Here is a 25,017-nt window from a genome sequence, read left to right as displayed (position 1 = left end):
CGGCCGGCGCTGACACAGTGCAGGGAAGCTGACGCCGGGGGACAGACACCGGAATGTCAGTATGTACTGTTTGTTTTTTTTAACTTTTACAATGGTAACTAGGGTAAACATCGGGTTACTAAGCGCGGCCCTGCGCTTAGTAACCCGATGTTTACCCTGGTTACCAGTGAACACATCGCTAGATCGGCGTCACACACGCCGATTCAGCGATGACAGCGGGTGATCAGCGACCAAAAAAAAGTCCTGATCATTTCCAGCGACCAACGATCTCCCAGCAGGGGCCTGATCCTTGGTCGCTGTCACGCATAACGATTTAGTTAACGATATCGTTGCTACGTCACAAAAAGCAACAATATCGTTAACGAAATCGTTATGTGTGAAGGTACCCTAAGTTGTGCCGTCCCTCCGCCCACTTCGACCTTATCTGATGGGCGTGAGAGTCATCTGTCCTCTATAGCCAGCACTGACTAATCACGAAGGAGGGTAAACCAGGAGATCAAAGCTGTAAATTAACATCTCAGACACTGAGAAACCCTTAAAAGAAGCAAAGGACAGCATCCAATCCGGGAGAAAAATCAAAAATTCTTTATTTTGCCAGATGCAACATTTCAACCACATAAGGTCTTTTTCAAGCTTGAAAAAGACCTTATAAGGTTGAAACGTTGCACCTAGCAAAATAAATAATTTTTGATATTTCACCCGGATTGGATGCTGTCCTTCACTTCTTTTTTGGTACAGTCATGGCCAAAAGTATTGACACCCCTGCAATTCTGTCAGATAATATTCAGTTTCTTCCTGAAAATCATTGCAATCACAAATTCTTTGTTATTATTATCTTCATTTAATTTGTCTTAAATGTAAAAACACAAAAGAGAATGAAGCAAAAAGCAAAACATTGATCATTTCACACAAAACTCCAAAAATGGACCGGACAAAAGTATTGGCACCCTCAGCCTAATACTTGGTTGCACAACCTTTAGCCAAAATAACTGCGACCAACCGCTTCCGGTAACCATCAATGAGTTTCTTACAATGCTCTGCTGGAATTTTAGACCATTTTTCTTTGGCAAACTGCTCCAGGTCCCTGATATTTGAAGGGTGCCTTCTCCAAACTGCCATTTTTAGATCTCTGCACAGGTGTTCAATGGGATTCAGGTCTGAACTCATTGCTGGCCACCTTAGAAGTCTCCAGTGCTTTCTCTCAAACCATTTTCTAGTGCTTTTTGAAGTGTGTTTTGGGTCATTGTCCTGCTGGAAGACCCATGACCTCTGAGGGAGACCCAGCTTTCTCACACTGGGCCCTACATTATGCTGCAAAATTTGTGGTAGTCTTCAGACTTCATAATGCCATGCACACGGTCAAGCAGTCCTGTGCCAGAAGCAGCAAAGCCATACCAAAACATCAGGGAACCTCCACCATGTTTGACTGTAACATAGTAACATAGTAACATAGTTAGTAAGGCCGAAAAAAGACATTTGTCCATCCAGTTCAGCCTATATTCCATCATAATAAATACCCAGATCTACGTCCTTCTACAGAACCTAATAATTGTATGATACAATATTGTTCTGCTCCAGGAAGACATCCAGGCCTCTCTTGAACCCCTCGACTGAGTTCGCCATCACCACCTCCTCAGGCAAGCAATTCCAGATTCTCACTGCCCTAACAGTAAAGAATCCTCTTCTATGTTGGTGGAAAAACCTTCTCTCCTCCAGACGCAAAGAATGCCCCCTTGTGCCCGTCACCTTCCTTGGTATAAGGGACCGTGTTCTTTTCTTTGAATGCCTCCTTTTTTCTCCTGTAAACTCTATGTTGATGCATTTGCCCAAAAAGCTCTACTTTCGTCTCATCTGACCAGAGAACATTCTTCCAAAACGTTTTAGGCTTTTTCAGGTAACTTTTGGCAAACTCAAGCCTGGCTTTTTTATGTCTCGGGGTAAGAAGTGGGGTCTTCCTGGGTCTCCTACCATACAGTCCCTTTTCATTCAGATGCCGACGGATAGTACGAGTTGACACTGTTGTACCCTCGGACTGCAGGGCAGCTTGAACTTGTTTAGATGTTAGTCAAGGTTCTTTATCCAACATCCGCACAATCTTGCATTGAAATCTCTTGTCAATTTTTATTTTCCGTCCACATCTAGGGAGGTTAGCCACAGTGCCATGGGCTTTACACTTCTTGATGACACTGTGCACGGTAGACACAGGAACATTCAGGTCTTTGCAGATGGACTTGTAGCCTTGAGATTGCTCATGCTTCCTCACAATTTGGTTTCTCAAGTCCTCAGACAGTTCTTTGGTCTTCTTTCTTCTCTCCATGCTCAATGTGGTACACACAAGGACACAGGACAGAGGTTGAGTCAACTTTAATCCATGTCAACTGGCTGCAAGTGTGATTTAGTTATTGCCAACACCTGTTAGGTGCCACAGGTAAGTTACAGGTGCTGTTAATTACACAAATTAGAGAAGCATCACATGATTTTTCGAACAGTGCCAATACTTTTGTCCACCCCCTTTTTTATGTTTGGTGTGGAATTATATCCAATTTGGCTTTAGGACAATTCTTTTTGTGTTTTTTCATTTAAGACAAATTAAATGAAGATAATAATACCAAATAATTTGTGTTTGCAATCATTTTCAGGAAGAAACTGAGTATTATCTGACAGAATTGCAGGGATGTCAATACTTTTGGCCATGACTGTATGTACTTTTTCCATTACGTCCAGTGGAACTAGGACTTGCATTCACATATCTGATGTGCTGTCGGCTATTTTCTAATTTGTGGACTGAGAAACCCTTATCTGATGGGCGTGAGAGTTAGGGTACCGTCACACACTGCCATTTCGATCGCTACGACGGTACGATTCGTGACGTTCCAGCGATATCGTTACGATATCGCTGTGTCTGACACGCAGCAGCGATCAGGGATCCTGCTGAGAATCGTACGTCGTAGCAGATCGTTTAGAACTTTCTTTTGTCGCTGGATCTCCCGCTGGCATCGCTAGATCGGTGTGTGTGACACCGATCTAGCGATCTAGCGATGCGATCTAGCGATGCGTTCGCTTGTAACCAGGGTAAACATCGGGTTACTAAGCGCAGGACCGCGCTTAGTAACCCGATGTTTACCCTGGTTACCAGCGTAAAAAAAAACAAACAGCACATACTTACATTCCGGTGTCTGTCCCTTGCCGTCTGCTTCCCGCACTCAGTGACTGCCGGCCGTAAAGTGAAAGCAGAGCACAGCGGTGACGTGCTTTCACTTTCACTTTACGGCCGGCAGTCAGTGAATGTGGGAAGCAGACGGCAAGGGACCTGACGGACACCAGAATGTAAGTATGTGCTGTTTGTTTTTTTTTACGCTGGTAACCAGGGTAAACATCGGGTTACTAAGCGCGGTCCTGCGCTTAGTAACCCGATGTTTACCCTGGTTACCCGGGTACCTCGGCATCGTTGGTCGCTGGAGAGCTGTCTGTGTGAGAGCTGTCTGTGTGACAGCTCCCCAGCGACCACACTACGATTTACCTACGATCACGGCCAGGTCGTATCGCTGGTCGTGATCGTAGGTAAATCGTATAGTGTGACGGTACCCTAATCTGTCCTCTATAGCCAGCACTGACTAATCACGAAGGAGGTTAAGCTTTAAGCTGGAGTCACACATAACGATATCGTTAACGATATCATTGCAACGTCACGCTTTTGGTGACGTAGCAACGATCCCGCTAACGATCTCTTTATGTGTGACAGCGACCAACGATCAGGCCCCTGCTGGGAGATCGTTGGTCGTTGGGGAATGATCAGGACCATTTTTTGGTCGCTGATCACCCGCTGTCATCGCTGGATCAGCGTGTGTGACGCCGATCCAGCGATGTGTTCACTTGTAACCAGGGTAAATATCGGGTTACTAAGCGCAGGGCCACGCTTAGTAACCCGATATTTACCCTGGTTACCATTGTAAAAGTTAAAAAAAAAAAAAAAAACAGTACATACTCACATTCTGATGTCTGTCACGTCCCCCGGCGTCCACAGGGTTAAAACTGCTTTCGTCAGGAGCGCTGCCAGCGCCGGCCGTAAAGCAGAGCACAGCGGTGACGTCACCACTGTTACTGCCGACGCTGGCACAGTCAGTGCAGGGAAGCGCTCGGCAGCAGCGCATGCATTAGCAGCGCTCTTGCCGAAAGCAGTTTTAACCCTGTGGACGCCGGCGGGGGACGTGACAGACATCAGACTGTGAGTATTTAGGTTTTTTTTTACTTTTACAATGGTAACCAGGGTAAATATCGGGTTACTAAGCGCGGCCCTGCACTTAGTAACCCGATGTTTACCCTGGTTACCCGGGTGCTGCAGGGGGACTTCGGCATCGTTGAAGACAGTTTCAACGATGCCGAAGTCGTTCCCCTGATCGTTGGTCGCTGGTCGCTGGAGAGAGCTGTCTGTGTGACAGCTCCCCAGCGACCACACAACGACTTACCAACGATCACAACCAGCGATACGACCTGGCCGTGATAGTTGGTAAGTCGTTGTGTGGTCGCTGGAGAGCTGTCACACAGACAGCTCTCCAGTGACCAACGATGCCGAGGTCCCCGGGTAACCAGGGTAAACATCGGGTTACTAAGCGCAGGGCCGCGCTTAGTAACCCGATGTTTACCCTGGTTACCATTGTACATTCCGGTGTCTGTCGCGTCCCTCCCCGTCAGCTTCCCGCACTGACTGTGAGGGCCGGCCGTAAAGCAGAGCACAGCGGTGATGTCACCGCTGTGCTTTATGGCCGGCGCTCATAGTCAGTGCAGGAAGCTGACGGCGAGGGACGCGACAGACACCGGAATGTAAGTATGTAGTGTTTCTTTTTTTTTACATTTACAATGGTAACCAGGGTAAACATCGGGTTACTAATAGCGGCCCTGCGCTTAGTAACCCGATGTTTACCCTGGTTACCAGTGAAGACATTGCTGGATCGGCGTCACACACGCCGATTCAGGGATGTCAGCGGGTGATCCAGCGACGAAATAAAGTTCTGGCCTTCTAGCTCCGACCAGCGATGTCACCGCAGGATCATGATCGCTGCTGCGTGTCAAACACAATGATATCGCTATCCAGGACGCTGCAACGTCACGGATCGCTATCGTTATCGTTGTTAAGTTGTTCAGTGTGACGGTACCTTTACTTAACATCTCAGACACTGAGAAACCCTTATCTGATGGGCGTGGAGAGTCATCTGTGCTCTATAGCCAGCACTGACTAATCATGAAGGAGGTTAGACCAGGAGATCAGAGCTGTAACTTAACATCTGAGACACTGAGAAACCTGCTTCAAGCTATGCTTGGGGATCTTCTCTCTCTAGAATGTCCCTGCTTGCCTTATGAACTCACCGAGGCAGAAGATATATAAGCTTGTTGTGAAAAATATAATGTATTACATAGAAAGTATTTGCTTTTGTTTCCAAATGCACCAAGATGTGGGTATGGCACTTTTTTTATGCCATTTTCCCCTATGATTGTCTAAAAACTTATAAAACACCAGGAAAAAAATAAATTAAGAAAAAAAAAACATTTACGGTACGGTTTTACAATGTGAAGGGGGCTTTACTTGTGCTACATTGTAACAGACAGCCCGATGCTGTAACGAGCTGCCACTTAACTGAAGGGAGACACATTTTGTCCCAGCCAGCCATGTAAGTATTTAGCATGCAGGCACACGGCGCGGGCGGCGGTGGCTTTAGGCGAGATGTCTCATTATAAGAACTGAAGACTTTCACCCACGGACAATTTCATTTTGATCAGTACTTTAAAATATTCAGCAATGGCTTTTTTTGTGTAAGGTTTATGAAAGGAGCCCTGAGTGTTAATTTGCGTGCGGCTGGCGAGACACACAGGGTAGAATTGCTCGTTTCATTACAATATTATGAGCAGAAGTTATACTTCTCCCTTCCACTTGCAGACCAGCCAGGAACACATCAAACCATTTAATTCTGTCACAGTCGGCAGCATGGAGAACTACAGCATTTCACACTTCTTCTGCCAGCGGGGCATTTAATATACTGCCAATGACCCAGGGAAGACATAAAATGAAGAGCGGCACATATTTCTTGGTAATGTACCTGTTTAAGAACCCAATTTAAAGCCTTCTCAAAATAGTCTCCGATCCAGCTCTCCAGATTATGCCTGTGTGCTTCCGGCCGTCCCCGGAGCCACGAACGGATCAGAGAGTTCAGATCGGTGTTTTCATCACTTTTCAGGGGAGAGAGGAAAAACGCAGTTATTTCAGTAAAGATAACACGGCATGAAAATGGATGAACAGAACTAGTCCCCGAGGGGCGGACACGACGACTACCTTAAGAATATCATTCCCATTCTGGAGATGGTGGCCGGAGAAGCGCTGCTCAAGTCGTGAGTTTCAAACACAAAATTTACATTCGGACCAAACTGAATCCTCTCCCCGCTGGGCATGGTGAGCAGGCGGTTGTCATCGAGGACGGAATTTAGGGATTCAATCCACTCGGGGTCAATGTCACCATCACAAATGATCCAGGAGCTGATCTCTGAGTACATAGATGTAAGGAAGGAGGGTTAAGACCGCATAATACAGAGGGGATTCTCAGAATCCATACTATCCCTCATACAGGAGAAAAAGCTTATTGATCACTGGACATTTGACTTCCACGGTGATCCTGAAAATGACCTCCTCTTCATTCATTGTCTATGGGACTGCTGAGCGCTGTACAGTGCACCTCCTCTTCATTTATTGTCTATGGGAATGCTGAGCGCTGTACAGTGCACCTCCACTTCATTCATTGTCTATGGGACTGCTGAGTGCTGTACAGTGCACCTCCTCCTCATTCATTGTCTATGGGACTGCTGAGCGCTGTACAGTGCACCTCTTCATTCATTGTCAATGGGAATGCTGAGCGCTGTACAGTGCACCTCCTATTCATTCATTGTCTATGGGACTGTTAAGAACTGTACAGTGCACCTCTGCTTCATTCATTGTTTATGGGACTGCTATGGTCTGTACAGCGCACATCCACTTCATTCATTGCCTGTGGGACTGCTGAGAACGCAGTACAGCACACCGCTGCTTTATTCATTGTCTATGGACTGCTGAGTGTTGTACAGTGCACCTCTGCTTCATTCAAGGTGAATGGGACTTCTGAGAACTGTACAGCGCACCGCCACTTCATTCATTCTCCATGGGACTGCTGAGAACTGTACGGGTCACCTCTGCTTCATAGTCTATGGGACTGCTGAGAATTGTACAGGGCACCTCCGCTTCATTCATTCTCTATGGGACTGCTGAGAACTGTACAGCACACCTCTGCATCATTCATTCTCCATGGGACTGCGGAGAACTGTACAGTGCACTTTCGCTTCATTCATTGTCTATGTGACTGCTGAGAACTGTACAGTGCACCTCCGCTTCATTCATTGTCTATGGGACTGCTGATTACTGTACAGCACACCTCTGCTTCATTCATTGTCTATGGACTGGTAAGTAGTGTACAGCACACTGCTGCTACATTCATTGCCTATGGGACTGCTGAGCACTGTACAGCGCTCTTCTGCTTCATTCACTGTCTATGGACTGGTAAGTACTGTACAGCACACTGCTGCTTTATTCATTGTCTATGGGACTGCTAAGCACTGTACAGCGCTCCTCTGCTTCATTCATTGTCCATGGACCTCTATTTCTTCGCAAGCTTAGAAGCACACATCAGTAACATAGAGGCACAACTTTATTGCAGAACTGACTCACCTTGAGGCTCTCGGACCACTTGACGTGCACTGTTGGTAAGGACGCCATCCGACCACTCTCTGGTATCCATGTCTATGTGTCCGAGCAGCTGGTGTCTGGGCATAGCTTTAGGATTCATAGTATACTGTTTTACAATCTTTCCAGTCTTTCCAAGGGCGGCTCGCAACATGCGCCATAGAGTAGATTTGCCAGCACCACTTGGACCAACAATTACTACTCCCATTCTTTGGCGAAGCTGCTCATATAACTCCAAAGCTTTCTTAAGCTGTGCAGACAAGGGGAACATGTGAAAGGACCAACAACATGTCATAATGAAAAAAAAATAAAAATAAATAAGCATGGCTATCGGAATTTTTGATCGGCAAGGGCTCGGATTAGAAGATCACTAAAATGATAACACAGAAGAGCTCCATTGATCTCTGCACCACTTCAGCTGTTTTGTTGATCTTTGGAGACGTAGGGTTAGTGGACTCATACTTTATATAGAGCCATACATAGGGGAAAAGGGGTTCAGTGATCAGCCAGTGGTTCACAACGATCAATGGGAATCACAGTCATCAGTGGGGTGGGTGCTATAGAGAAAAGTGGGGGTCCCGAGGATCAGTGGGGGTCCCGAGGATCAGTAGGGGTCCCGGGGATCAGTAGGGATCCCGAGGATCAGTAGGGGTCCCGAGGATAGTAGGGGTCCCTGGGATCAGTGGGGGTCCCGAGGATCAGTAGGGGTCCCTGGGATCAGTGGGGGTCCCGAGGATCAGTAGGAGTCCCGAGGATCAGTAGGGGTCCCGAGGGTCAGTAGGGGTCCCGAGGATAGTAGGGGTCCCTGGGATCAGTGGGGGTCCCGAGGATCAGTAGGGGTCCCGAGGATCAGTAGGGGTCCCGAGGGTCAGTAGGGGTCCCGAGGGTAAGTAGGGGTCCCGAGGGTCAGTAGGGGTCCCGAGGGTCAGTAGGGGTCCCGAGGGTCCCTGGGATCAGTGGGGGTCCCGAGGATCAGTAGGGGTCCCGAGGATCAGTAGGGGTCCTGGGAATCAGTGGGGTTCCCAGACATCTAACATTCATAGACGTGGAGGTCCCAGAGATCAGTGGGGGTCCCAGACATCTAACATTCATACATGTGGATTGTGGGTAAGCCCCTTTAACAATGTACGGCGAGCTCAATAATCCCCCCTCACTCTCTATGGTAATGCAATGAGCTTACCTGGCTGGGTATGATTTCTAGATTTGCCTCCTCAAACGCCTGCTGTAAGGCTGCACTTAGTTCTATATACTCCACATCTTTAAAATCAATTCCAGGGAAAACATCCTTAATCAAAGCATCGCATCGAGAGCAGTCAGCGAACGTCAGCTTGGACATGGTGTTAAGCCTCAGAGCCTGGACCACAATATGGCTCTCACTGACTGGGAGGGAAACAGACGTGTGAGCTACAGATATACGGGGACAAATGTCTACAAGGAATATATGACCGGGCGAAGATAAAACACACCATCAACCATACCTACTCATCAATGACCAATGTAATGTCATGGCCTGTGCAACAAAGTACAGGCAATTAGTTTGTATGTCCCTACAAAGTGGGCAATATGTACTTATATCTGAAAGGGGGATTCCCAAAATCATAATGAGGTCCTAAAATAATGTTCATAAATATTTATTAATTTGTACCAATGTCACCCATTTTTAAATCGTTCCCATTTTGTACAGGTCCCCCCCTTAGGATGCCCCTCCAGGCTCGGATTACCCTCTAGTTGCCATTGGGACCATCCTGTAGTTCCAGGCTCCAGGGTCGCTCATGTGCAGCGCAGTCCCGCTCATACCAGGAAGCAGCGGTGCCTTCATGCTGGTAAATAAGAGGAGCGATGTACTGCAGGATGGGGCTATATACAGGGGCTAAGAAAAAAGATATATTGCTAGATGTCGATGTAAACAGGGGGTTGAGAGGAAAGATATACTGCCGGATGGGGCTGTCTAGGGTGCTGAGAGGAGAGATATACTGCTGCAGAATGTGCTGTATATACAGGGGACAAAAAGGATAGATATACTTAAGGAGGGTGCTATATACACAGGGCTGAGAGCAGAGATATACTACAGGATGGACTGTATACAGGGGATATAAAGGAGAGCTATTCCTTTGGGGGGGGGCTATATACAGGGGGCTGAGAGGATTGACATACTGCAGGATGGGCTGTATATACTGGGGACAAAAAGGAGAAACATACTGCAGGAAGGGGCTAGCAACACCAACCACCAGAACTATGGACCAGCTTCAAAGAAATTACTAGCAAGGATATAAATTTAATCTTGTACTTTATTTACAGCAGTTACAATATACATTGTGTGCACATGTTTAAGGACAAAAAAATACTAGCAAACATACATAAAATCACTAATATATAAAAACCTAGATAGGCATGAGGGGCACCATGAAAGGATATAGATAATATACAGGTCTCCTGTGAAACTAAATATAATTGAAAAAAACTCCACAAGTGACCCCAAAAATATGGGGGTTAACTATAAAATCATATATCTTAACGTCAACGTGACCAAATACATCAGGCAACAAAAACCTGTATGAAGCAACAATGTGCAAAGTGCAATGTGCAAAAAAGGAAGGGAATAAATAGGAGTTCCTATACCTTTCGGGTGCCACCTGGTCCAAACAATGTGCACACCCCGACGTGTGTTTCGGATTGAGAATCCTTCGTCAGGGAGACGAAGAATCCCTGACGAAGAATTCTTAATCCGAAACGCGCGTCGGGGTGTGCACATTGTTTGGACCAGGTGGCACCCGAAAGGTATAGGAACTCCTATTTATTCTCTTCCTTTTTTGCACATTGCACTTTGCTATATATATATATATATATATATATATATATATATATATATATATATATATATATATATATATATATATATATATATATATATTTTAGTGATTTTATGTATGTTTGCTAATTATATATATATATATATATATATATATATATATATATATATATATATATTTATATATATATATTGTCCTTAAACATGTGCACACAATGTATATTGTAACTGCTGCAAATAAAGTACAATTTTAAATTTATATCCTTGCTAGTAATTTCTTTGAAGCTGGTCCATAGTTCTGGTGGCTGGTCTTGCTAAACTTATTGAGTGGTTTCCACTCTCCTCCTTTTGTTGCACTGGGGTTGGTTAAATGGCTTCGTTTTTGCTCACTTAGAAATAAATTTATTTCTTTATTGAATATTTTGGAATTTATTGGTCCCCTAAAGTGTTGACATTTTTGCAGGAAGGGGCTGTATACAGGGGGCCAAGAGGAGGGACATACTGCAGGATGAGCTTAATACAGGGGACAGAAAGGAAAGATATCTTGCAAGATAGGGCTGTGCATAGAGGGGCTGATATTAGTTGAGCGGTGTGTTTTTTTTTTTTGCTGCTGAGAGATTAGTGAGGTGAAACCGCAAATTCTCCTCTATTGATGCATACTGCAAAGGATTATCTTTTGTCATAGGCAGCAACACAACACAGGATTTTAATTTTTGCATCATTGATCTGTTACCAGCAAGCAACAAACACAGCTCTGCATTGCCGTTGTAGAGGAGAGGGCAGGGGTGTGGAATTGTGCCAAAACCAGCTAATGATGTAAGACCACACTGCAGCTATACAGATGGAGGTGGCAGAATACAAGCCTCAGAGGCCTCTGGGTTGTATGGACTGCTAGATAAGACTCTCCAATTTTTTCCAAAAAGGAAACGGTCACTGATTATTACCAAATAGAGGTGCAGAGCTGCAACGGACTATACCGCACACAGGCGTCTCATAGTAAGTGCCGCTGCTTAGAGAATGATCACTGTAGAGCTTCAAATGATGAAAAATATGAGATCCAGAAGGTCTAATTCACCTATATCTAACACACGGCATGCATCAATAAGACTCCGCTCTGGAACGATGGCAGTCACGTGCGTAAGTGTTCACACCGTGTCACTGTAATGCCAGCAGTGTAATGTCAGCAGCGCGGTGATACTCTTCAAACACATCAGGCAGGAAAGCAATTGTGATAAATCTTACTGTTCAGCTTTGCTCCATTTTTCTTTAATGGCTGAAGAAGATTCCCACAACCTCTAAGGACAGTTTTCAGCGCTCTTAATCCCCAGTCATAGTGCTGCTGGGGGGTCAGAAGTTCCCTGTAATGAGAAACTCAATGACTGCCGTGTATTACACCGCTGCACCATTTATATATGATCAGGTTATCACATGGGGGGTCACTTACAGGGCTGGTCTCGTCTTGTTAAAATGGATAAAATCGCAAAGTGCTCATGAAAAAAAAACAAAAAAAAAAAAACAAGAAACTTTGTAATATTATTCTTATTAAAAAAATGTTCTCTGTCCAAGAATGAAGAGATTTTTAATTCTACAGTTACTGCTCGTTGTCTAGGTTACCGACCACCGCTGCAGTCTATCAGAGGTGGCCAGTTTCCTAGACAAGGAGCGCTATACTGAAGGAGGCCAGGTCACTAAATCCGGCCAGCTCCGCTGCTCTTGTGCGCCACCGATGTTGCATCATGGGAGAGCGATTCATGGGGGGCTACCATGTGGGTCATTCTTCCACAGAGCAATGCTCCCTGCCTAACAGGAAGCAATGAGGCAGAGGAGCGGTGAGCTCCTGAAGACAGAAGACGAGACAACCCCTTTAAAGGGGACAGGTCGGCTCTCCTGACACATCTGTTTTACTAAATACTTGTTTTCCCCATGAAATAACAACTCTGGATTGAAACATTAAAAAAAAAAAAAAAAAAAAAAAAAGTTTTTAGAGCTCTCGTGAACTAAATAGTTAACAACTGGGTGTTACTAGTCTACTTGTCAAAGGGGTGTGTCTTTATATCATTTGGTAATGACATCACTGACTGGACAGTAGTCACACCCCCAACTTGTAGCGCCAAGTCAGTAGGGCGGACAGGCTCTCCTTAAAGGGGTTATCTAGGTTTAGAACAGATCTTCATTCATCCATGTTTCTTTTTGCCGTTGCTCAGACTCACGGAAACAAAAATGGAGGAGCGACGATACCAGACATATCACACAGAGAAAAGTGAGGCGTTTTCTGGGAAAAGGGGAAAAAAAGGGGGCAAATTCTTTTTATTTTTAATATTGGCAACCCCCTTCTCAAAAATATTCTTATAATTATTAGGCTTTTATAGTAACACCTCGCTCTCCGTGTGACGTTGATCGACAGTCTTTGAAAGTCCTATAGAATTGAATGGAGTCAGCTGTGCAGCGCGGACACCTCTGCACTTATGCCGGTGTACGAACTTCTCAGGAGGACCAAGATAGCCTTCAGCAGAGCCCTGTCTGCTATGGTGAACCATAGCGATCACCTTGCGGGGGAACAATGGGAGCTTGCACGCGCATCAGCATTTGAATGCCGCTGTGAGATTGACAGCAGCATTTAAATGGTCAAACTGCAGCGATCGGAGCTCATTCTGGTCTCTCCTGGGAGGCAGAAAAACAGAGTGGAGGCTCAATTGTAAGTCTAGGCGCCCGTACACAGCTCTGCGAGACCCGCTATGCTCTGCCGAGCTCTCCGAGAGCCGCTGCTTCACATCACTGGTGGCTTACCTCTAGAAAACATAAGGATGAGCAGTCCGAAACCTTCCCTGCCAAATCCTCATGTCCCCCCGACAATCATACACCTGGAGGTTTTAAGCCTTGGACGACCCCTTAGATGAACATCACCTTTTGTTCCACTATCATGTATTTACCTGGCCAGATTAAAGATGGCCACTAGCTTCCGACCCAATGCCTTTGCTTCCTTAAAACCTTCAGAGTAAAGAATAACCTCAGCGATGAGCTCGTTGTCAGGTCGGGACATGGCTACTGGCCGGAAAAGCTGTTTTAGGTTATCGGGCAGCTTCTGCCTCCCACCGTAGCCCTTGCCGGCAGGATTCATAGTTATGAAGATGCCAGAATTGGGGTCTAATTCCACCTAAAAGTAAAACTTCATCAGTACAAAGTGCTATAACAAAACAGGTAATAATAATAATAATAATAATAGGAGTGCTGCTCCACCTCCTTCCCCAGCAGCTCGCAGGCAGCGCGGTGGTTCTTCAGAGAGTCCTGTATGGTTTGGATCTGCATGGACACGGCGGACAGCACGGCCTCTTCAAGTCTATTGAATTCATCAAAGCAACCCCAAGCGCCACACTTCACCAAGCCGACAAAGATCCTCCCCATGGACTTCACATCGATACCCTGGAGGAAAGGTGTACAGTGAGAGCGTCGTTCTCTACCAGTCCCAGCTCCATACCACGCACAGGTATGTGCGGCCGATGACGAGACCTCATTCACTGGCTGAAAAGGGAACCTAACAGCTGATACATGCCGCCCAAAACACAGGCACTGGCAGTATGAGCTCAGCCATGTGAACTTACAGGGGTATTCCCACCTACAAGATCCTACTGCAATATGTAGCAGGTATAATAATATAGTTAGCAAATACCTCCAATTAGAAGTAGTGTGGTACAGTTCTTCTGATTCGCTATGTCGCTTACCGTATGTGCAGGGCATTGCTTAGATATCCACGGTTATGACCAATCATATAGCGACAGTTAGTTAGTTACCATGGATACCTAATCTACTGCAATGCCCTGCACCTGGGGTAAGTGACATAGTTTATCAGAAGAACTATACATTTCTAATTGCAGGTACTTACTAATATGATTATTACTGCACCTATTACATATTGGGATAGGATCTTTAATCTGACACACTGCAGCATTTCAGCTTCACCTCGCCAATGACACACCGTTCTCTTCCTATACATGCACCTAAGGAGAGACTTGTCATTCAAGGGGAGAGAGCAGAAAGAAGCCACCAGAAGCCCACCTATCCGATGGGTGTTCCACGCGGCACGGTGCACGGTAACTAATAAAGTAGATTTTTCTTTGAAATGCCGCAGCGTTTCAGAGTCAAACATACCTGGCTGCAAGATCTTACAGAGAGCCCGACGTTGTACATGCCGCCTGTGGTTCGGGCAGCAGCAATCTCAGATTTATGAGCGAATCATCATCGTAGACATTGAAGACCAGCAAGGACCCCCAGAGCAGCAGGGGATTTAATAGGCAAGAAATGCTTTTTTTTTCCACCGTAACTGCACTGCACACTTTTATCATTTCTATTTAGTCCCTTTTTGTTGCTTTGCGGTTGCTAAATAAATGTACAATTAGTCAGATGGAGTCACTATTCGGGGGGGCGCCGATTTCCCTGGACTAATCCTCCCTCTCATTCTTAGCGCGGCCCTGTTGGTGCAAGTAACATGATCAGTAAGAGCCATGTTACCGCGGGCAACATCTCGCGGCTTTAGGATTCCTGCTCCATGGCTGCCCTACCAGACATATACAGTGCGCCGATGACGTTTGGTCGCTGGGGGGTCTGAAACCTGGACCCCCACCGATGACATACTGATGACCTATTCTGAGAAAAGGTAGATATAGAAGTAGTGGAGCAACGCTATAAGGTCTTTATTAAGTTCGCGTCTAACCATCATCATCATCGCTACATGTGCCACATACAGTTTAGTATTTTCACCTCATCACAGTTGAAAACCAACACTTGTCGTCCGAGGAGACCACCCAACGCCTTCACAGATTCGGTTTTGCCAGTCCCAGCCGGACCATATGGATTTCCTCCCAACCCCATCTTGATGGCCTGGGTCAGGGTGAGGTAGCACTTGTCTGTAAGAGGGGTGTACACCAATTTGGGAGCGTTGCCCTAAAACCAGATAAAAACAAGATCGAAAACAATCGCAAGAAATCATCTACCTGTATAGCACAGGATGGAAGAAGAAAAAAAGGTCTTTAGTAAGTGTGTGACGCTGGATGACACTGGTGCTGATGTCGGGAGCGGCTGGTCAGGTGACTGCACGTATATGAAGTGACCAGACCAGACCATGAAATGACCAGACCAGACCATGAAGTGACCGGAGCAGACCATGAAGTGACCAGAGCAGACCAAGGAGTGACCAGAGCAGACCATGAAGTGACCAGAGCAGACCATGAAGTGACCAGAGCAGACCATGAAGTGACCAGAGCAGACCAAGAAGTGACCAGAGCAGACCATGAAGTGACCAGAGGAGACCATGAATTTACCAGATCGGACCATGAATTTACCAGATCGGACCATGAATTTACCAGAGCAGACCATGAAGTGACCAGAGCAGACCATGAAGTGACCAGAGGAGACCATGAAGTGACCAGAGCAGACCATGAAGTGACCAGAGCAGACCATGAAGTGACCAGAGGAGACCATGAAGTGACCAGACCAGACCATGAATTTACCAGACCGGACCATGAAGTGACCAGACCAGCCCATGAATTTACCAGAGCAGACCATGAAGTGACCAGAGCAGACCATGAAGTGACCAGAGCAGACCATGAAGTGACCAGAGCAGACCATGAAGTGTCCAGAGCACACCATGAAGTGACCAGAGGAGACCATGAATTTACCAGATCGGACCATTAATTTACCAGAGCAGACCATGAAGTGACCAGAGCAGACCATGAAGTGACCAGAGGAGACCATGAAGTGACCAGAGCAGACCATGAAGTGACCAGAGCAGACCATGAAGTGACCAGAGGAGACCATGAATTTACCAGACCGGACCATGAATTTACCAGAGCAGACCATGAAGTGACCAGAGCAGACCATGAAGTGACCAGATCGGACCATGAAATGACCAGAGCAGACCATGAAGTGACCAGAGGAGACCATGAATTTACCAGATCGGACCATGAATTTACCAGAGCAGACCATGAAGTGACCAGAGCAGACCATGAAGTGACCAGAGGAGACCATGAAGTGACCAGAGCACACCATGAAGTGACCAGAGGAGACCATGAAGTGACCATAGGAGACCATGAAATGACCAGAGGAGACCATGAATTTACCAGATCGGACCATGAATTTACCAGATCGGACCATGAATTTACCAGAGCAGACCATGAAGTGACCAGAGCAGACCATGAAGTGACCAGAGCAGACCATGAAGTGACCAGAGGAGACCATGAATTTACCAGACCGGACCATGAATTTACCAAAGCAGACCATGAAGTGACCAGAGCAGACCATGAAGTGACCAGAGCAGACCATGAAGTGACCAGAGCAGACCATGAAGTGACCAGAGCAGACCATGAAGTGACCAGAGCAGACCATGAAGTGACCAGACCAGACCATGAAGTGACCAGACCAGACCATCAAGAGACCTGACCAGACCATGAAGAGACCTGACCAGACCATGAAGAGACGTGACCAGACCATGAAGTGACCAGACCACACCACACCACACGAGACCAGAGTCAAGCCTCCTTCAACAGACTTTAAATGCCACTGTGGGTGATTGACGTCAGCATTTAAATGGTTAAACAGCAGCAATCAGAGCAAGCACTGGTCGCTGATGTTTCAGGCAGATGCTGGCTGTATAACGGAGGCGGCATCTGCTCCATGAGAGGATTGGGCTCTACACATGCAGAATCCGGCACGAACAGTTAGGTCCAAACGCACCAAGAGAGTACAGGGAATCTGTCACAACGGACATATCGAATTTAGGGCACTTGATGCAGCCAGGATTTCTACTGGGGTCTGTGGAAGTCCTACTGACATGTGGAAGTCTCTCAAGAAAATGTGAAGAGAGCCTAAGGAAGCATTAGTGCACAGGATAACTGGGAAAAACCGCAAAGCACAGACATGACATACCTGATATTCATAGGTGTAGTCTATCTGGGCGTCAACCATCTCCACAGAGCACGTCTTATCTGGCTTCATGTAGAACCGCAGCTGCTTCTTCCAGGCCCAGTCATCGACACTATGGGTCTGTGCTTGGATCAGCTGCTTTACCACGTCAATATTATGAATCACATCCAGAATCAGCACCTTCAGCTTCAGTTCCAATATTTCAGCATCAGCTACAGCGAAGAAAGAAATGAAGCAGCAGTTTTAAGGGAGAGTCACAAGGCCGTGTAACGAGGATCACCACGTAATGCTCGGACTGACAGTCAGCTCTCCCGACAGGAACGTGACAGCGTGTACTGACTGGGCAGAGGGGCAAAATGAGCAATTGTAAGTGCACAGTGTTGTGTAAAATGATCAGGTCAACAAATCAAGAGGATAGAAACTTTGATGGGAGTACGCCCGAGTCCCGAGTAAAACATAAAACACTTACACTCACCTCCTGCACCGATGCTGTTCCAGCGATGTGGTCACTAATCGGAAGAGCGGATGTCGCCGTGACACAGTAGTGAGGGAAGCAGGCGGTCAGTGATCGACTACAACACTCATGTGACAGAACATCACGCGAGTGCGAGCAGACCTGGTGCCGACAGCGCAGGAACGGCGCCAGTGTGGGAGAGGAATATAAACTCTTCTAATTTTGCTCAGGCCTTTAACAAGGGGGTGTCCAAGTAGTGGAAAACCCCTTTAAGCTGGCCTTACACATTAGATAGCTGTTGGCTGAAGGCTCATTCAGCCAACAGCGGTCTCTCTCCCACGTCACCGCTCATTCAGCCAACAGCGGTCTCTCTCCCACGTCACCGCTCATTCAGCCAACAGCGGTCTCTCTCCCACGTCACCGCTCATTCAGCCAACAGCGGTCTCTCTCCCACATCATCGGTCATTCAGCCAACAGCGGTCTCTCTCCATCTAACGGCTCATTCAGCCAACAGCAGTCCCTCTCCCATCTCACCGATCATTCAGTCAACAGAAGTCTCTCTCACATCTCACCGCTCATTCAGCCAACAGCGGTCTCTCTTCCACGTCACCACTCATTCAGCCAACAGCGGTCCCTCTCCCATCTCCCCGCTCATTCAGTCAACAGCGGTCTCTCTCCCATCTCACCGATCATTCAGCCAACAGCGGTCTCTCTTCCACGTCACCGCTCATTCAGCCAACAGCGTTCTCTCTCCCACGTCACCGCTCATTCAGCCAACAGCGTTCTCTCTCCCATCTCACCGATCATTCAGCCAACAGCGTTCTCTCTCCCACGTCACCGCTCATTCAGTCAACAGCGGACTCTATCCCATCTCATTGCTCATTCAGCCAACAGCGGTGTCTCTCCCCGCACATTCAGCCAACAGCGGTGTCTCTCCCCGCACATTCAGCCAACAGCGGTGTCTCTACCATCTCACCGATCATTCAGCCAACAGCTGTCTCTCTCCCATCTCACCGATCATTCAGCCAACAGCGGTCTCTCTCCCATCTCACCGATCATTCAGCCAACAGCTGTCTCTCTCCCATCTCACCGATCATTCAGCCAACAGCGGTCTCTCTCCCACCTCACCGATCATTCAGCCAACAGCTGTCTCTCTCCCATCTCACCGATCATTCAGCCAACAGCGGTGTCTCTCCCATCTCACCGATCATTCAGCCAACAGAGGTCTCTCTCCCATCTCACCGATCATTCAGCCAACAGCGGTCTCTCTCCCATCTCACCGATCATTCAGCCAACAGCGGTCTCTCTCCCATCTCACCTGTACATGTTAATGTTCAGATCATCCTAGAAGTTATTGTTACCAATGGGCAAAGGACAGAAATCTTATCTCTTCTCCCCTGAAAAGGATAGGATCTGGCATTTCAATTCGAACAGCTTGAAACCCATCTCCCTCCACAGGTCAGGGGAGAGTAGGGAGGTCCTAGTACTTGTCAGAGGGTCTTCAGACTGGCTGCATCTAGAAATTGTACGGTGCAGATTTTTAGAAAATGTAGTAAATGCCCAAAAATGATGCTCCATACCTTCACCGGATGGATCATCAATACCGGTGTAATGCTCCAGCTTAGCCGTCAGCTCTATTTCCACCTCGTGGAGATTATACCCACGAATGGCGTTCTCCACATCTTCTGTGAACTGAATCTGCTCAGCTAGGCACAGGATCTAAAGCAGAAGAAACAAGAGAAATATAATACAGAAGCACATTACCCTGCGCACAGTATAAGAACAGTTATAATTTTCCATTAAAGGGGAAACTGTCAGCAGGTACAGGCTTCCCAATCAAAGTGAAGCATTAAATAGGGGCAGAGATCCTGCTTTCGGCAATGTGTCACTTACTTGGCTATTTGCAGCTCTGCAAGTCTCCTCAATACTGAGCTTAGTATAACTCACCTACACCTTCGATTGACAGTTTTCTGCTTACACTGTGCATAGGCAGAAAGCTGCCAAAATTTAGTGGGGGGGGGGGGTAGGGTGAGAATTGGAGCTCATGAATATAGAGGACTACATATCAGGAGATAATAATTGAGAGGACTAGCAGAGCTGCAGCAGATAAACCGGCGTTTTATCAAACCTACAGCTACGAGACAAGTACAGTATGTGACATAATGCTGGAATTGAATTTCCACTAGTTGCTCTTGGCATAAGAAAGGTCTCAAAACACTTTTGTGCCCACCACTCCTATCTGAGCCACGTCTTGCTGGTTGAACTGGGCCTTAGAAGTGCCACAAAGCAAAGGTTTAAAAAAAACACTTGCGTTTGTGTTTCCACTACAGCTCCCTCAGTCGCCTCTTCAAGAGTTAGGACAGCAAGATTTTCCTTGGTTAATAAAAGTGCTTTATTATACTAACAAAGATCAGTGTAGAGAACACATGTAGCACGCCAAGTCTCCTGTCTAACTCTGGGTTTCGCCTCTCAGGTTTCTTCTGGGGAGTATGCCAATGCAAAAGCCAGAGAGGCGAAACCCAGGTTCAACAGGAGACAGTGTGTGCCACATGGTGAGTATAACGATAGATTGGTCAATTAGGAGCCTGTAATGAATTGTCACACAACATCTAAGGAACTGAAATGTTTTCTTTTTAATTTATAGTCGAAAATGTGAATTCCTTTTTTTTTTCCCCGTGCAACTTTAAATCCATAAACTCTGCAATTTTCATACTGGCCATGACAATAAGCGGACACCAGTCCTCTCCTTGGGAAAACAATATTCATAAAGAATGTAATACTGCACTCAAAGGTGGAGGTATACTTGTACTTTTGCCTGGCTAGCTGGGGTATATAAGATTTAGTTTATAAAAATATTTTGTGTAAATTAGAAATAAAAAAAAATAAATTAATAGCATACCTGAGAAGGAAAGCGGAGAGGATCTATAGTACCATGAGACTTCTTCCCAGCCGCTACACACTCCACCAGTAGTGTCTGCAACGTGGACTTCATCTGTGAAGCTAAACTGCTTAACCAAACCTGCAGAAAACAAGCAGCGTGGTGAGCGGCAGTACAAGCAATGATCTCTAGTGATTGGATTCTGGGCATCTCACCTCAACATCGCTCGAAACAAGAACCTTATTTTTCAGAGGAACAACCTCTCCCTCCAGCGACCTCATGGCAATGATATGCTTGTAGTCCTTATCAAAGTCAACGCTGTTCACTCCTAAAACACAATCCGGCGATCAGCGAGTGCCATGCCGTTATGCTGCACCTCGGTGCACAGGTGAATATGGACACGCTCATATTTAAGGGTCGCCTCATTTTCTACTTTGCAAAGGAATTGCTTCATTTCAATAAAGGGATTTTTTTTTTGTAGAAACTGTAAAATCACTTTCTCTTTGATTACATGGGGGGGGAGGCAGATTATCGTGGGTATAGGACCTGCCACTTTATAACTCGAAACTAGGTAGAAAAAAAGCTTTAGCTCTCCCAGTGGGCTATACCCTGTCCTAGGACTAGAAAAATACCCAAAGGCAACAGGAAGATAAAACAACGGAGTGGGAACTGTGTCCCTAAATGTATTCAAGAAGAAAAGGATTTATAAAGGGGTAATCCCTTCTCCAAAATCCTATCCCAATAAGTAATAGGTGAAATAATAATAATATTAGCAAATACCTCCAGTAAGCAATGTAGTATAGTTCTTCTGATGCACTATGTTGCACAGCATTGCAGTAGCTTAGGTATCCATGGTTACAACCACTAACAGCTAACTGTCACTATATGAGTGGTCGTAACCATGAATACCAGAGCTAGTGCTCATGGGTTAAGCAACATAGCAAATCAGAAGAACTATACTAGATTTCTAATTGGAGGTATTTGCTAATAATATTATTACTACACCTACTACATATTGGGCTAGGATCTTGGAGATGGGAATACCCCTTAAAGTATAAAAAAAATCTAAATTTCTTATTAATAACATTGGAGGCACAGAGTAATGTGCAATGCCGTAAAGCAGTATCGGACGATGTGCACTGCCTGGCGTTCGGTGGCCTGCAGCACCTACAGCCCAACCTGATGCTCTACATAAGCAACAAATATACTGGGGTGACACTCCCTGAGGAAGGAGCCGTTGTAGCGCTCCGAAACGCGCGTCGGGGTGGGCTCTGGATCCCCCCATGCTGGCACACCTGTAGGTAATTATCTGGGTGTTATTTGTGGCCATTTTTTCATGTACTGGTGATTACATGGGACTAACTATGGACATAATGGGCGTCTGTGCCCATCTGCATTAGCAGTATATTTATTGCTTATGTGCATAGTTGATCCCCCCCTTTTTGGGTTATATCTACGAGATAACATTACTATTCTGGCCTGTATTCCCATGTAGATTATGGATTAATAATTACTGCATTATTTGCACTATATTTTCTGTGCGCCATTGCTATGGGGGGCACCATGTAGCCCTTTTCTGTGTACAGTGGTGTTGTTATTTAGTTGGTCTTACCAACCCCATTTTTTACTGAATGAACTTGTTCTGATGTTCTGTGTTTTATATTGATTGAATAAAGGTTTATATTTTAGGGGACATAGTGGCTGTGTTCTTTTCGTGATGTACAAGGGCTGCTTCAGCGAATGATTGAGTATGGACATTGTAGTGCTTCGAGAAAGTATGCAGGCTGGACCATGCTGCGGCCTTGCAAACCTGTTCTGCCGACGCCTGATGCCGAATGGCCCAGGAAGCACCCACCGACTGAGTTGAGTGTGCCCTAATCCCCGCCGAGATAGGTCTGCCCCTGACTAGATAAAATTCTTGAATAGCTGACGGGATCCATCTGGCTATCGTGGCTTTGAAGCGGCTAAACCCTTTCTGTGACCTTCAGGGAGCACAAAGAGGGAGTCCGACTTACGGAAGGGAGCTGTTCTAGAAATGTACCTTCTGAGAGCCCTTACTACGTCCAAGGTGTGAAGGGCCTTTTCAACCCGATGTCTTGGCTGTGGACAGAAGGAGGGAAGAACGATATCTTCATTAAGGTGGAAGGATGAAACCACCTTGGGTAGAAATGACGGAGATGGGTGAAGGACCACTTTGTCCTGGTGGAAGGTAAGGAAGGGCGCCCGGCAGGACAGGGCAGCCAACTCTGAGACTCTTCTGATAGAGGTTACTGCCACAAGGAAAGCAACCTTCCAAGAGAGAACAGTCAGCGAAACCTCTTGCAGAGGTTCAAAAGGGGGATCCCGAAGAACACTCAGGACCAAATTGAGATCCCAGGTCTCTAACGGCATTCTATAGGGGGGTACTACGTGGGAAACCCCTTGAAGGAAAGTCCTGACTTGCCAATTAGAAGCTATCTCACGTTGGAACAACACGGATAATACCAGACAGGAATCCAAGCCGGACTAGAGAAAATCCAGAATGGAGGGAACCGAGAAAACGAGAGGAGGATGTCCACGGTGCCTGCACCATGAGAAGAAGGCTTTCCAAGTGCGGTGGTAGATGCGATCAGATGACGTCTTGCGAGCGCTAATCAAGGTGGCAATGACCTGCTGGGAGAAACCAGCTTGAGTTAGGATCCAGGTTTCAACAGCCAAGCCGTTAAACGTAGGGCCCCTGAACTCTGGTGGTAGATCGGCCCCTGGCGAAGCAGATCTGGGCGATCTGGTAGCCGCCAGGGAACGTGGGAGACGAGTTGAACTAGCTCCGCGTACCACGCGCGGCGTGGCCAATCTGGGGCAACTAGGATCAGAGGGACCCCCTCCATCCTGATCTTCCGGATAACCTTTGGTTGTAAGGGAAGCGGAGGAAAGATGTACAGGAAACGGAACAGATGCCATGGGGATACCAGTGCGTCTACCCCGATGGCTTGAGGATCCCGAGATCGTGCTATGAAGTTGGGAACCTTTACGTTCAGTCTGGACGCCATCAGATCCACGTCCGGAGTCCCCCAGCGAAGGCAAAGCTGCTGGAAGACCTCCGGATGGAGTTCCCATTCTCCCGAGGTGAGACCCAGACGGCTGAGAAAGTCCGCCGCCCAGTTCTCGACTCCTGGAATGTGCACTGCCGAAATGATCAAGCGGTTGTTCACGGACCCACGGAGAATGTGGGAGACCTCCCGAATTGCCGCCCTGCTGCGGGTACCCCCCTGATGGTTTATGTACGCTACAGCTGTGACGTTGTCTGATTGAATTCGAATTGGGTGGCCCACAAGGAGGAAATGGAAACGTCTCAGGGCAAACCTGATCGCTCGAATCTCTAAGATGTTTATCGGAAGTCTCGACTCCCAAATCATCCAGCACCCTTGGGCAGTGTGGTGGCGAAATATTGCTCCCCAACCGAGGAGACTAGCGTCGGTAGTCACCACCAGCCAGTGAATTGGGAGAAAAGACCTTTCCGGGCAGAGTGACGATTCCAAGGTCCACCATTTGAGCGCTTGCCTGATCCGCGGGGACAAGGGACATGGCCGATCGAGGGATAAAGGACTCCTGTCCCAATTGTCTAGCAGAGCCTGTTGCAAGGGGCGGAGATGCAGTTGGGCGAAAGGGACCACTTCCATTGCTGCCACCATTTTCCCCAGGATCCTCATGGCAAACCGAATGGAATGAGGGGAGGGACAACAAAGTGTCCGGGTTCCCTGCTGGAGAGCTTGGGCCTTGGACCGAGGGAGCAGGACCAGCCCCTGGGACATGTCCAGGATCTTGCCTAGGAAGGAGATCCGTTGGGCTGGTACAGGGGAGGACTTGTCCAAGTTTATCAGCCAGCCCAGGTGTCAAAGAGTACCCAAGGTAATGCGGACGCATGTGTCGCAAACCTGATAGGACGGACCCTTGATCAGGAGGTCGTCCAAGTATGGCAACATGACCACTCCTCGGGAGTGAAGAATGGCCATGACTGCCGCCATGACCTTCGTGAATACCCTGGGCGCGGTGGCGAGGCCGAAGGGTAAGGTCTTGAATTGGAAATGGTACTCCTAGATGGCAAAACGCAGGAACCTCTGGTGCGGCGGAAAGATTGGGATATGGAGATAAGCATCCTTGATGTCGATTGATGCCAGAAACTCTCCTCTTTCCATTGAAGAAATTACCGACTGGAGGGATTC

At 46.9% G+C, this 25,017-nt stretch overlaps 1 protein-coding gene across 1 annotated transcript in view; it reads right to left on the bottom strand.

Annotated features, from left to right (window-relative positions):
- DYNC2H1 (dynein cytoplasmic 2 heavy chain 1) overlaps positions 1-25,017 on the bottom strand; it is a 552,714-nt gene that overhangs the window by 395,458 nt on the left and 132,239 nt on the right. Inside the window, exons 29-40 of the mRNA XM_069759211.1 lie at positions 21,031-21,143; positions 20,837-20,956; positions 19,518-19,656; positions 17,487-17,695; positions 15,324-15,506; positions 13,806-13,988; positions 13,499-13,722; positions 11,811-11,926; positions 8,940-9,139; positions 7,745-8,009; positions 6,326-6,533; positions 6,093-6,222 (exon numbers count right to left, since the gene is read on the bottom strand). Coding sequence (XP_069615312.1) covers positions 6,093-6,222; positions 6,326-6,533; positions 7,745-8,009; positions 8,940-9,139; positions 11,811-11,926; positions 13,499-13,722; positions 13,806-13,988; positions 15,324-15,506; positions 17,487-17,695; positions 19,518-19,656; positions 20,837-20,956; positions 21,031-21,143 — 2,090 coding nt within the window. The remainder of the gene's footprint in view (positions 1-6,092; positions 6,223-6,325; positions 6,534-7,744; positions 8,010-8,939; positions 9,140-11,810; positions 11,927-13,498; positions 13,723-13,805; positions 13,989-15,323; positions 15,507-17,486; positions 17,696-19,517; positions 19,657-20,836; positions 20,957-21,030; positions 21,144-25,017) is intronic.

This window comes from Ranitomeya imitator, chromosome 3 (assembly GCF_032444005.1).
Source record: "Ranitomeya imitator isolate aRanImi1 chromosome 3, aRanImi1.pri, whole genome shotgun sequence".
In the NCBI taxonomy this organism is placed as follows: Eukaryota; Metazoa; Chordata; class Amphibia; order Anura; family Dendrobatidae; genus Ranitomeya; species Ranitomeya imitator.
The sequence above is the reverse complement of the archived record's forward strand: the minus strand, read 5'-3'. Positions and strand labels throughout refer to the sequence as shown.